Raw genomic sequence first — 14347 nt, forward strand, 5'->3', positions numbered from 1 at the left:
GGTTGATTAAATCATCCTGCATTAAAACACGACCTCTTGAAAGAAACAAATTTCTCACCCTTGGTGATGTTTGACTAACACTGGGTGACCATCTGATGAGGATGTAGTGACAGGAATCTTGAATTTGCTGGGCATAGGGGAAGGGGGGAATGAGGACGGAATGGTTGCGCTTTCAAATTCCCTTCCAATTCCTACATGATTCTATGTACTATATTCTTTCCTGATCAATGTCCTTAGAGTAGCGAAAGCTAAATTGAGTGTATCAGTTGATTGGAAGGGCAGGGATGTTGGGGTGGGTGGGGTTGGAAGAATGGCGAGTACACAGGAAACACTGGGGCAGCTTCCTCCTGAAGGTTTCTGGACTGGAAGTGCAGAAGGGAACTCTGGCCCCTTTTCCTGAAACGCTTCCTCCTTGAAAGCTGTTGCTGAAGACAGCGAATGGAGATTGAGGAAAGAAAGACCTCAACAGTACAAATACAGGCTGAAAACTCCTCAAGCTGTCAAACCCAAGAAAGATGTATCTGTTGGGGTGAAGTGGGGGAGAGAAAAGGGGAAGATGAACACGGAGGAAAAGGAGAAGGAGGGCACTAGAAAGGGGAGAATCCCAGCCAATGGCCACTTGGCTGGAAGGGAAGGATGAGGTGGGACAAGGAAAGAGCACGTCATGTGTGGGTGCCTCTGTGTGCGCACTCACTGTTTTCGTATCATTGTGGACCTCTCCTGGAAGAAAAAGCACGAAGATGTACTTGGAGGGGAAGTTGATCGGTGTCTACATTGAGCTTCTTAAAGGTAGGGGTCCACAGACAGGGCAGAGGTGAGGGAAAGGAAAAGGGTTCCGTTGAGCCTGTAAGAGTAGCAGCCTGGTGGGATAGAGGAAACGCTGACTATGGAGTCAGGAAGCCTGGGTTCAGTCCTGGCTCTGCCACTGGTTAGTTGTCGGTCCTGAGGACGTCACGCTGCCTCTCTGGGCCTCAGGGTCCTCCCATGTAAAAGTCTATTCTAGCTGGGTAGTCTATGACGTTAACCATTTATGTGCCAACCAAGTTAATTTATAGCTAGAACATCATTATTTTTGAGTCAGAAAATGACTCTTCTGTGACTATATTTTTGTGCTTGGTGATTTGGGTAATTTTGTTTTTGTCTTCCAGCAATGTTTTAGTGTTGCTCCCTTTGAAAACTTCTAACCTATCTCTTTTGAACTTGAGCTAGAAAGGAAAGGGGTTTTGCCCCTGCCTGGGCAAAAGGATAATGCATGTAGGGTATCCCAGTCTGCCTCGGACTGAGGGGTTTCCCAGGACAAGGGACTTTCAGCCCTGGGCACACTAGGGGCTGGGTTGCCCTAGTGGGGAGACAGATGAGGGTTTGGAGGCAGCTTGGAGGAGAAGGCCTGGAAGAGCTCACCTCCTGTTCCCCTTCTACGTGGAGTTTCCCTCAAAGCCCCCCGACCGAAGTGGTGGTTTTCATTACAAGGCACAACTCCCTGTTGGGAGGCTGGTGGAGATACAGGGAGGAGAAGCGAGCGGCGGCCTTTAAACCAGTTACAAGCCCCAACTGCGACAACTATTGCCGGGAAAGAAGCTGAAATGCTTGACTAGCACTGATGCTGTGGGGATTTTCCCTTTTTCTTCAAAAAAACACAAAAGACCCAGTGGAAAAAAAAAAAATGATGAGTTGTGAGACAGGCCTCGGGTCCTACACAGCCCCAGGAGACAGCACACAGTTCATTTGTTTAAATTTGCAGCTGACGGCTGCCACCTCTCTATAGTCAGCAGGCGGAGAAGCTCTCAACATCAGGCAGTAGCCAGTCTGGTGACATACGGCTACAACCATGAACTACCCCCTAACCCTGGACATGGACCTCATGAACTACAATCTGGAGGACCTGGTGAGTAGGGACAGGTGGCTTATGGCCGCCCAGGAATTCTAAATATCCTGCACCCGGGGCCCAAGGAAGAGGGGAAAGACATGCAGTCCTCTCTCACTACGGATCAGCAGAATCTAGACAAGCCCATCGGCGCCTGCCTTTTAAGGTTTCATTTCTCATTCCACGGAAAATAGAGCTGCTGCCTTAAATAGACATCCTTTATTTAGAGGGGATTGGAAGTATGGGTCCAGGTCCTACATCCTCCCTGACGCGCTCTAGGACCTAGAACAAGCCACTTTGCCTCTCCATTCTTCAGTAGGGGCTCCTCTCCTCATCTCATACGGCTGGAATACGGGGTAGACGGGAAAGTACTCTGGAGGTTTTCTTAATATCAGGAGGCTGGCATTGCTAGTTGACCAATCAGTGTATGTTTATTCATCTCTTGCTATACGATTCTGTCATCGGGGCACCACATTCTCTCTTGGATAGAGAAGGTGACAGCCTGTTCTTGGCACTTAACTAGCTTACGGGCTAGCCAAGAAGAAAAAAAAAATATTACTCACCAGAAGCTCATAGACAATGATTATGCGCTAAACCCAAGGAGATGGTCAGCAAGGGAGAGGACCCCAGTGGGCTGGGGCCAGGAGGTAGGGGGTGCCAAGCTGGTATCAAGTTAGTGGAAGAACTCGGTGTGAATCCTAGAAGTGTCTCTGAGCACATTGTGGCCTCCCTCAGAGGACCGGGCTCTCTAGAGATAAGGTATTTTTCAGTGGTCTAAGAAAATAGTCCTCAGTGTCACTCTCTGCCACCCACCCAAGACTGTCTCGTGAAGCAGAGTAACCCAGTTGGCTTGGCTGTTACTGGGTCCCCAAAAGATATATGTAGGGAGCAACTCAACCAGAGACCCAAGGCTCCTGTGTGAGAGCAGCAGAGGGTTGCTTGTAAGGATCTTTTGGAAATTTTCTCGTAGTCTTCACTCCCTTTCCCCCATGGCCAAGGGCACTGCTAGGAAAAAAACTTCTCTCTGAGCTAAATTCTGGGCTGGATCCTTTTCAAAAGGTCCAAAACTTTTCTCCTATACCTGCCAGCCCTCCTGGCCCTAAACTCACCCTGACATGGTCCCCAACTCCCTCTAGCTCCCCTGACTGGAGGCTATACTATAACTCCACCAACAGTGTTCCCAGACTTGCTTGGAAAAGTCTGCCTCTCACTTGCCCAGATCCCAAGACTTGGAAGCATTAAGCAGAGCACGGGGAGGTGGGGGAAGGGAGAAGTACCCAAGGTCTGTCTTCTCAGATCCAACCCCCCAATAAAAGCAGAGCCAGAACCATCAGTCTAATCAGACCTGCTGCTTAATTTGTGGGACCCAATGCAAAATGAACAAGCAGGGCCTCTGTTAAAAATTTCCCGATAGAGACAGCAGAGCACTAAACCAAGCACAGGGCTCTTCTAAGTGCCGGGCCCTGCGTGACTGGACTGGTCTCACGGCCATAAAGCTGGCCCTGAGTCCAATCAGACAAAAACCCCACAACCCTGACAAGGCAACGTGCTCCCACCCTGGCCCCCAGCCCTGGCCCCTGGCCTCACCTGACATCTTCCTCTGCCCGAAGCTTCAAGCTGACCACGAGCCCTGACCCAGTTGGATATCACAGTAACCAACTCGAGACCTGGCCGGTTCTGGCTTCTGAGAAACCTCAAGAGTTCCCCTAACTGCACGCCTCACTCCACTGCGTGACCTACTAGAGACAGGTGGTGGCAGGGGGCAGGGGGACAGCAGGGCATGTCCCACATACCGCAGAAAACCTGCAGCCCAGGGAGAGAGAGCAATGACTCACTTCATGTCATGCCTCAAATGAGTGGTCTCGGTCCAGGCATCCCTGCAGGCCTGAACCCCCTCCCTCAGGGTCGGGCCAGGAGCCAGGAGTCCTAAGAGCATCCGGTCCCTGGACCTTTCTCCAGCCAGCCCGCAGCACTTCATCCTGTCTGCACCCACCTCCCATACACTCTCTCTCCAGGGCTGTTGCCCCCTCAGAAGTACAGACCCTCTCTCTGCACCCCCACCACTCGCAGCAGGACCCTGGGCAGTTCTGACAGTCTCCCTGACGGTATCTCCCAGCACAGGGGCCCTGGCACGGTGGGGCAGCAGAAGAGTCTTGTACGCAGTAGCTTCTCCGTAAGTATGTACTGATTTGTGCTGCCCTGCTGAGTGTCTCAACTGGAGACACTAACTCTCTCTGGAGTTAGTCTCACTTCTATTATTTGGCTTCCTATTCCTCTCCCTCTCCTGGTCCAAACCAAGTATCAGTTCAGTGTCCTAGAACACTGGGTTCTAGACTCCAATGCTGGGTAAAGAACTGGGGGCTCTTGGCCATAAAGCAAGGGTTGGGCATCCTATCTTCCCTCCCTCCTCTTGCATTCTAAGATCCACTGTTTAAAATGTCCATTTTCTTGAGATAGGTTGCTAATTCCCATGAACAGAGGATCCAAACAGGAAAAACTCTAGATGGCTAAGTACCAGAAACTAGGAGCCAGGTCCCTGGGGTGGGCATGCCAGGGACCCATCCTGCTGGGAAGGCGGATCTAGGCAGACCTAGAAAACCTCTGTCCGTAGGAACCTGGATCTGAAAGCACACAGCCTCCTCTTGACAGACCTAGGACCTGGGGCACCTACAGGGGTCGGGCATAAACTGCACCTCCAGCCCCACCCTGCACACCAGCCGGGAGGGGAAGCTGCTATAGAGCAGGGTGAAGCTGGTCCAGCCCCAGGGCCTGGCTTCCCCCGACCCCTCCCCAGGGATGACCCCCCACAGACTATGACTTCAGCGTGATCAGGGCATCACAGGACGCAAAGGCCATTCATATGCACTGTCCCATTTCATCAAGGAGGTGTGAAGAAGAGGAACCAAAACCAGCTCAGGCTGTTTCTGGGGTTTACCTTGGGGGAAGGGAGGCTCACCCCCTCCCAAACCAGGTCAAAAGTCCCAGAGGAACCCCAGTGGAAGAAGCCCCAACTGGGGGTGATTGGAAGGGTCAGAGATGAGGGAGAGACCCAGGGCCAGCCTGGGGAGGGGTCAGTGTTGGGGCAAGTCTGGGCTCAGGCACACAGACCACAGTCTCCATCAAGAAACCTTGCCTTCAGTGAGGACACCGACTGTGGCTGATCCACTCCTCTGGCCCAATGGCAGGAAAAGTGCCCATGAATTTAGCACTGAGAATCAGGACACAAGAATGTGTATTCTTTCAGGAACGAAGGGACAAAATATTTCAAATCAGTACTGACGCAGGAGATGGCTTCAAGAGGTTGCCCTACGCACCTAAGAGACCTGTCTACCTGTCCCTCGGACTGTGTGGCTCTGTCCCCAAAGTGCAACTTGATCTGGGGTGCTAAGGGGGACCCCCTGAAACCTAAAGACTCAGTGCAGAGGTAGGGGTAGCTTAAAGTCTCTTCCCAGAACCACACCCGGAGTAGTGCCATGTTCATAATGGCCAAAACCCTTGGGTGGAGATGAAAGAGGAGCCTGGCGGGCTCGCTCCTCAGGGGTGGGGGTGGGGAGAGGGGGGAGATGTGACAAATGGCCAGCCAGAGTCTCAGAGGGTCTTTAGGGGGTGTGGGCCCTCTAAAGGAAGAGTGGGGAAGAGATAAAGTCCTCTGCCCTCGCCCCTCAGCCCAGCCTCCTTCCTCCAGAGCCCCGCACCCCTCAAGCCATGGAAAGCTGGAATGAGAGACCCCCTGGCCGGTCCCACTCACGACTCCTGACTCTGGGTTGGGAATATCCAGCCAGGGACATAAAAGGAGACGGAGCCTGTGTGTGTCCCCTATAGCCAGAGTGATGAATCACGTCTGTCTGTAGACGCCTCTTGCAGCAAGTATGACTCAGGCCCCTGGAGCCCTGGAGTTGGGCCTGGATGAGCCAGAACTCAGCAGCCCTGCCTCCTTCCTGGGGGCTGAGAAGCGAGTCAGGCTGGCCCATTCACTCAGCGCAGGACAGACAGGCTGGAGAAGCAACGGCTCCCACCCAGGTGCTGAGCTAGATGAAGGTGACACTGAGAACCAGATCAGGGCAGGGCAGGGCATGAAAGCCAGAGACTCGGAGGAGCGTCTGGGAGCTGTGAGCAAGGCGCATCTGAGGGCAGGGCCCAGCTTCCTTTCCAGAGCAGGAATCCCTTCCCACACACTTGGCCTCAAACATTCCTCTTCCTCCCAAGGGCCCCAACCCATGGTTGGACAGTTCTGCCTGTTAGAAGGTTCTTTCTCCTTTGACTGAAACACCCCCAATCGCAACCTCTGCCCATTTCTCCTGCTCTACCCTCTAAGACCTCACACAATAAGCCCATCCTGCCTTCTCGCCATGGGGGCTCTTTCCAGTCCTTGAAGGAGCCAGCTCTCCTGGACCCAAGTCTTCTCTCTCCTGGACACCACAGCCCGGGACCGGGAAACCTCCCCCCAGGGTGGGGATTTCCAGACCCCTTAACAGCTGGCCGCCCTCGTCCAGCCCAAACGAACTGGTTTGGTGGCAGGTACCCACCTACAGGTTTCTGTTCACCTAGATAAGGTAACAGAGCCCTGCTGGCAGCCACGCCACCCTGTTGACTCATCTGAAGCTTGCAGTCAACAAACTCTCAGGTCTTTTTCTCATAAACAGTTGTTAAGTCAGGTCTTCTCCAACCTGTCCCTGAAGAGTTGAAGTTTTAAACCGCGTCTAGGTCTCTACCTTTTTCTTTATCAATTCCATCTGGTCAGTTTGGGTCTGTAGTTCCAGGTTGTAGAGAACTCTGCACCGTCTGTCTGAAAGCCTCCCCCAGCCGTATCACCCAAGACAGGGCTGAGAGTGAAAAAGAGGAGAGGATCCAGGACAGACCCCTGAGGAAGGTCCTAGACACCTGCTGCCCACCTGCTGACACAGAGCCCCATCAGCAAACGTTTGCTGAGCTTCACACGGGCCAGTGCAGGGCAGTGAGACAGCCTCATTATTTGAAGTCAGATGGGGCTTGGAGGACTTAATTATGCAGGGAGGGGCCTGGGTCCTACAGAGGCTCCTGAGGAAGCAAAGAAGGGAGGGGCACAGGGGTGGAGTGGGGGTAGGAAGAGTAATATTTGTAATTCCAAGCACTTTGATCTCTCCCCCCATCCTCCCTTCTCCTGGCACCTCAATATCAGGACACAGAATGTTCTAGTCCCCACTCCTGCCCTCTCCGCAGCTTCATCCCCGTCATCGTGTTTTCTTGCCTCCTTTGAGGCCTGGGTGCCTGGCCTGTGTTAGGCTACTGTCCACTGGGTACCTGCTTATGCCACATGTTGTCATGGCCCCAGCAGTCACGTGTCTGAGTCTATACATGCTGCCATCAGAGTGTGTGTGTGCTTGAGGGCCGTGGCTTCCTGCAGCTCCTCATAGCAAAGAATGTGTGAGCGCTCGGCCAGGTGGCCCACCCTGAGCTCCCTCTGGGGGTGAGTCTTGGGGGGCTCCCTTCTGCACTCACTCCCCACAGCATTCAGGATTCCTGATTCCTAACTTCCCAGTGGGCCAGAGCTGACCTTGCTCCATCACCTCTCTCCATGATTTGAGGAAGGGCAGGTGTGCGGGACCCCCTGGCTGTGGGAAGTGGCTTTAACACGTGCCACTCCGGAGCCCCCAGGATGTCTGTTTGACACCTCCTGCTGAGAGGCAGCGCCATCTCTCAGCACTCCTCAAACCAGCTTCCTCTGTCTTCTCCTCTCTGTCTGAGCGCTCTGATGAACCATGACCTCTTGGTAAGAAAGGAAAGACAGTCCCCCCACTCCCAACCCTCCTCTAAACCTGGGTCTCAGGAGATGGGGGCTCTGGGGTCCTAGGGACTTGTCTCTCTGTGTTGACTTTAAATGAGCGGCAAACCAATCAACCTGAATGCTTTAGAGGGCAGGTCTTGACTGGTTCTGGACCGGACAGGCTGGCTGCACCTAAGCCCTCCGCTGGTCAGTGGGACGGCCAGGCTCCCACCACAAGGTAGATGGAGTCCAGCCCTGCTGACTGCACCAAACCCTGCATCTCTTCTCCTTCTGTCTCGATTGCTTTGCTCTGCATGAAAACAGCTCACCTCACTGCTTTCCCCTTTAACTCCTGCTGAATTCCAGGATGAATCAAATGGTTGAATTCAATGACGATGTTGGAAATAACTCCCAATATGGTTAGAGAACCCAAGATAGGCTCTAGGCTGTCAAAAGCATTGGGAAGAGGCAAAAACTGAAGAAGGGTGAGAAGGAGTGTCTGAGTCTGCTGAGGCACAGGGAGGAACTTCCCCAGAGTCCCAGAATATGAGGTCCCCTGGCCTTATCTGGGATAACTGCTCTCCAAGGGGTGTAGTACACATCCTCAGCATGTCTGGCATGTGTAAAACGCATGGCCTTGTAAGGGAGACACAGGAGACCTGCCCCCGAGGGGCTCACCATCCAAGGAGGCCACCGACATCCCAACCCTGAGTGAGGTAATAAAGGCACGCATGATGGAAGAAGAGAGAATATAATTCCACGCAGAAGAGTTAGGAAGGACATAGGAAGGTGGGATTGAGTGGGGCCTTGAAGGAAGCATAGCAATAGGCAGACTTGGGAAGAAAGGACTGCTGGGTGAAAGGAAGAGTTTTAGAGACAGGATTGTATCAGCATGATGGGGGCAGGCAGCCAGGAGAATGATGAACCTGAAGGAGAGGGATAAAGGGATAAAGTGGAAGAGAAGGTTTGAAAGGTCAGGGGAATATACAGTTTGCAAAAATGTTAAGGCCCTGTAGAGGAGTTTAGACCTCACCCTGCAAGTCCATGGTCTTCCAGTGAAAGCAGAACCATTTTCGTAAACAAAAGCATATGTGTGAAACACCACATGAGACAAGGATGTCTGGTTTAAAGACGGGAGGACCGGAGGCTCCCTCCCTTCCCACCCACCCCCAACCCCAGTAAAACCTGCAAAGAAAGTCCATGGACTTATGCTGTATGGGAGGCCTCACAATTAGTTCTGAAATTTAGTAATGTATGGTAAACATCTCTTCCTAAGAGAACGTGCAGGTAAACGTCACCTCTTTTTGAGCGCTGCACTGTATTCTGCTGTGTGAATGCACTGAGGTTGGCTTCTTCCAATCTTCTATTGATGAACTTGATCCCAAACATGACTTTTCCTTATAACTGGCTTTGCTATTAAATATGACTAACACAACATTTTAAACCAACTCTACTCCAATAAAATTTTTTTTAATTCTATGAAATTGAAAAAAAAAAAAAAAGATAAAGACAAAAAGAAAAGAAAACCACTGCTTAGAGGTAACAGAGAACCAGTAAAAGATTTTAAGCAGGACACTGATGTGATGGTATTCGTGGGTTGAAAAACTCATCCTGTCCTCTGTGTAGGAGATGGATAAGAGCGGAGAAGTCGGTGAGTATGGGACCGTGGGGAGACAGTAGTCCTGAGCATTAGGGTGAAGAGGGGCTAGACTGGGGCGATGGCAGAGGGATGCTGGGCTCGGGCAAGCCTATGACTCTGCCACTGCGCTAATGTATCCTCCCACCCGCTCCTCCCAGAGCCACCTGGCCCAGGAACCGGAAGGAAAGGCCCAGGTTGGGGAATGGGTCTTCCCACCATGGAGAGCAAGTGTATGACCCACAACTGGGGCCCTGGGTAGCAGTACAACCGCCCTCTGCTTGTGTGGGACCCTCGCTCTCCAGGAAGGAGGGCAGGGTGGGAGCACCCTGAACCTGGGTGCCCAGTACCCTCTCCCATCCTCTCTCTCCCTGGGGCTCATCGTTTACAGAAGTGCCTTTTTGAAGCCACAGAAGCTGGTTATAATTGGTTTTGAAATGCTGTGGAGAGGGGTCTGGTTAGGGGAGGGGGTGGGAAGAACAGAGCTGGGAAGTAAGGAGCAGGTGCAGGGGGACAGCTGTGAGTGAAAGGTATGAAAACAGGCAGCCTGCCTTCCTTTGCGGTTAGCTGGGTAAACAACCTGAGTGCTGGGGTGGGGAGGGGTGGGGAGGCGTGGGGAGGGGTGGGGAGGGGTGGGGAGGGGTGGGGAGGGGGGGAGGGGGAGGGGGGGAGGAGGGGGAGGCAAGGGAGGAGTGAGCTTCCGGAGACAGAGTGGGCACATCCCCTTCACTTGGAAACCTCCCTCCCTCCCCCCTCCCCCCCCCCCCCTCACAGAGAAGGGAGGAGAGTGAGGAGTTCGCTGGTGATGGGGAGTAGAGGGCAGGGCAGCCAGGCAGGCGGTGCTGCGTAGTGGTGGAAGTTACATCAGCGTGGGTTCAAGCAGACCTGATCTCTGGCAAGACATGGGTGAAACAGGAATGTCACGTGCCTTGAGCTTGCCGTGCCGATTAAACAAAAAAGAGGCTCTTACTACAATTTCAGACATAACGAAAGAACAAGGGGACAAACCGAGAGCAAGCCAGCAGGCCATATCAGCATCCACCCCTTCGGCAGGATCCTAGTGTCTTAGCGCCCTCTGCTCTGTTCAGAATTGGAAGAGATGGCTCTTTGTCCCAACCAGATCCATTCCCCCAAATGGAAGCCCTGCCTGATTCCAGCCCCTGCGGCTGCATCCCTTCCACACCTGAGGACTCGCAAACGAGAAACGACTTACAGGTGCCCAGCTCTTCAGAGTTTATGAAGCACATCCACACCCTATAACTCCTTTCACCTCTGACACTACCCAGTGAGGGATGTTTACAGGCGAAAACTGACGCTGGAAAAGGCAACTGTGATATGTTTGAGGAACACAAAGGGAAACTGGGATTCGGTCCGGTCCCTGGGCAGACGGGGAGTGCAGGGACAAAAGCAGTTAGCCTGGGGGGATAGGATTACTCTACCAGGGGCTCTGGGTCCCTCTCTGAGAGGAAACACTGGTTCTCAGTTCCCACCCTCCTGTCTCCTTGCTCTTGCAGTACAAGGAATTAGGCAGCTACAACGACAGTATGGAGACCCACACAATGGAAAATCACCTCTGCTCCACAGTTGAGGGGCCCCTGCTGACCTCCTTCAAGGCCGTGTTCGTGCCCGTGGCCTATGGCCTCATCTTCCTCCTGGGTATGATGGGCAACATCCTGGTGCTGGTGATCCTGGAGCGGCACCGGCAAACGCGCAGCTCAACCGAGACCTTCCTGTTCCACCTGGCCGTGGCCGACCTCCTGCTGGTCTTCATCCTGCCCTTTGCTGTGGCCGAGGGCTCCGTGGGCTGGGTCCTGGGCAGCTTCCTCTGCAAAACCGTGATTTCTCTGCACAAGATCAACTTCTACTGCAGCAGCCTGCTCCTGGCCTGCATCGCCGTGGACCGCTACCTGGCCATCGTCCACGCCGTCCACGCCTACCGCCACCGCCGCCTCCTCTCCATCCACATCACCTGTGCAACCATCTGGCTGGCGGGCGTCTTCTTCGCCTTGCCAGAGATCCTTTTCGCCAAGGTCAGTCAACCCCATTACAACGACTCCCTGCCACACTGCACCTTCCCCCAAGAGAACCAGGCCGAAACCAACGCCTGGTTCACCTCCCGCTTTCTCTATCACATCGGAGGATTCCTGCTGCCAATGCTGGTGATGACGTGGTGCTATGTCGGGGTGGTGCACCGGCTGTGCCAGGCCCAGCGGCGTCCTCAGCGGCAGAAGGCGGTCAGGGTGGCCATCCTTGTGACAAGTGTCTTCTTTCTCTGCTGGTCACCCTACCACGTCGTTATCTTCCTGGACACCCTGACGAGGCTGAAGGCCCTGGGGAGTAGCTGTGAGTTCAATGGCTATCTCTCCGTGGCCATCACCATGAGTGAGTTCCTGGGCCTGGCCCACTGCTGCCTCAATCCCATGCTCTACACGTTTGCCGGCGTGAAGTTCCGCAGTGACCTGTCGCGGCTTCTGACCAAGCTGGGCTGTGCCGGCCCTGCCTCTCTTTGCCAGTTCTTCCCTAGTTGGCGCAAGAGCAGCCTCTCGGAGTCAGAGAATGCCACCTCCCTCACCACCTTCTAGGTCCTAGCCCCCCTTTGTTTCTGCTTTCCTCGGGGCAGGCAGTGATGCTCGAACTCCTTCCAACAGGATCTGGGATCCTAAGAGCTCTCCTTGGCCAGTGTCTGCATATGGGGCAGCTGGAGGAACCAACCCCTCTTTCCAGGACACCCCCGCCAGCTCTTCTCCCCGCCCTGGGTCTAGGCTGGGGTCCAGGGAGGGGAAAGCAGGCCAAGGGCAAAGCAAAGGATACCTGTTCTCGTCTGCATCACTTTGGGCCGAGAGGACCCCACTTACCTTCTCCCATCCTAACCATCCAAAGCTCAGGAAACAAATTTTCCTTCTGCCCCTGTCGATAGGGAAAGTCATTCCCCTTCCAGAACGTACTCCATCATCTTATGGACCACCGACCTCCACAGCCACCCACCTCTCCTCCCACCTCACCTGCCAAAAGTAACAAGCAGCTGAGCACCAGGGGATGGATGGAGGTTAAGGCTGAGGAAAGGCCAGCTGGCAACAGAGTGGAGCCTTAACATGTCTCAGTGCCTAATAAGCAGAGACATTCTTTCAGGTCAGGTCGTCAGCCCTGCAGCATCTTGACCAAGCAGGAAGCTCAGGATGACCCGGTCCAGGTGGCTGCCCCTGGCTCTGACCAAAATGGCACCGGGCCAGCCCCACGTCACTAGGCCGTGGGAGGTCTGGAGCCTGAGGCAGACTCCAGGCGCCCTCAGAGACCAGCCAGCATCCTAGAGAAGGACTAAGGTCAGCAGAGAGGAGCCCAACCAAGGAAAGGAAAGGAAAAATTCTCCTTCCCCAGCTCCAAGGACGAACAAGTATTAACCAAAGCCAGCTGTCTTCTCTGCCCAGGGTGGAGAGCTCCCAGGGTGGGCCTGGGGCAGCAGGGTCCAGGACCCTGGTAGGTCTGGGCACCGATGGGGAAGGGGACAGACGCGCTCTTCCCTGTCCCTCTCCCCGCAAACTATACAGCCAGGGGAAACTCCTGGAGCCACAGAGAGAATCTGACCACGGAGCAGAGGTGGAGACCTCCTGAGGAAAGAGACAGACCTAAGGGGTCCCTGGGGGTCATCTCATCCAGCCCCCTGCCTGCAGGCCAGGCCACCTCTCTGGGCCTCAGCAAGAGCCGCGAGGCATCCCCTTGGGCTGGGCAGTGTGACAAGCAGGCCTAGGCAGGGAAGTCCCCAGGCTCCAGGAAGCTGGGCGCTGCCCCGAGAGGATACTACTCAGATGGAACCAGAGGAAGCTGCTCTGCGCCTGCCTGCCCCCTGCCCGGGGAGGGCTCTCCCTGCCTCCTCCCCAGCCTCTGGTCTGCCCAGAATGGGACATCAGGGACCTCTGTAGCTGCTGAGGGCACACATCGGTTGCCCAGGCCCACTCAAGCCAGTCAGCCACGGTCCCTAAGAGGCCCCCGCAGGGGAGATCAGAGCTGTGACCCAGGGGACTAGGTCTTCACCGTGGAACACCAGGGAATCCCTGGGGCCCCTTCTCCCCCCAGCACCCAATAGTAAGTTGGGCAGCAGAGGAGCCAGACACGGAAGCAAGACAGCAAGAAACTGGATTTTTAATTTTCTCTTTTTAATAAAAAGGCACCTATAAAACAGGTCAATACAGTACAGGCAGCACAGAGACCCCCGGAACAAGCCTAAAAATTGTTTCAAAATAAAAACCAAGAAGATGTCTTCACATATTGTATTTATATATTTATATTTATATATATATTTATATAATGGTACAAAATGGCTGGGGGTGTGGCCATGGATGGAGGGAAGTAGCTGGCCTGTGGAATTCACCTTGGAAAGCTAGTCTGCTGGCAGAGGTGGGAGGAGCGGGGAAGGGGGAGGGCATCGGGCCCTTTTCAGTCTGACCCGTCTCTCCTCTGCGCAGGAAACACTTAAGAGTCGGTTTGGGGAGTCTTGGGTCATGGGTGGGGGATTCAAGGGCACAAGGCCCGGGTTGAGACAGGGTGGGAACTTGTCTGACGGGATTGAGGGCAGGTGGCCCCTGAACACGGGGGACCAGGCCCTGGCCCCTGGGAGGAGCTGGGGGAGGCAGGAGCTCGCAGCCAGCCCCAGAGGAAGCACTTGACCTGGCTGATGGGCTACTGAGGACAGCACCAGACTGGGAGAACTGGGGACAAATTCCCTTTGTATCACAGCTGCCAATGGGAGACCAGGCCCTCAGGTCAGGAAGGCTGGGGATGGGGCCATGGCAGAAGACACATTGTCTAGAAATGGCCCTTGGCCCTGGAGGTGGGGTACGAAAGGCCTCAGCCAGGTAACTGCCCTGCCACCTCACAAGGCAGGAAAGGAAGTGAGAAAAGGAGAAGTGTTTTACTCCTGGGGCTGAGGGGGGCAAAACACCCAATCGTGTATGGCTTCAGCTCTGACCAGAGGTGGGTGGGGAGCTCGTATGGGAAAGAGCCGGGGGCTGAGGGGAAGGCAGTGGCTGCGCCCGGGTGGGCACAGAGCCCTGAGCTCCGGGCAGAGGGGCTTTGCCAGTGATCAGCCAGGCAGAGAGAAGCGGGAAGA

The 14347-nt window shown here is 54.4% G+C and overlaps 1 protein-coding gene across 2 annotated transcripts; it reads left to right on the forward strand.

Annotated features, from left to right (window-relative positions):
- Positions 1-1828: 1828 nt before the first annotated feature.
- On the forward strand, positions 1829-11825 carry CXCR5 (C-X-C motif chemokine receptor 5). 2 transcript variants are annotated; one of them, XM_059070091.1, is made up of 3 exons: positions 1829-1885; positions 9727-9735; positions 10758-11825. In XM_059070091.1, exons 1-3 carry the CDS (start codon positions 1829-1831, stop codon positions 11823-11825), a joined length of 1134 nt encoding a protein of 377 aa, XP_058926074.1. The 2 variants fall into 2 exon arrangements, with proteins under 2 accessions (XP_058926074.1, XP_058926073.1); XM_059070090.2 differs by lacking the exon at positions 9727-9735.
- The last annotated feature ends 2522 nt before the right edge of the window (positions 11826-14347 follow it).

The sequence above is a fragment of the Kogia breviceps genome, chromosome 7, assembly GCF_026419965.1.
Source record: "Kogia breviceps isolate mKogBre1 chromosome 7, mKogBre1 haplotype 1, whole genome shotgun sequence".
NCBI classification, from domain to species: Eukaryota; Metazoa; Chordata; class Mammalia; order Artiodactyla; family Physeteridae; genus Kogia; species Kogia breviceps.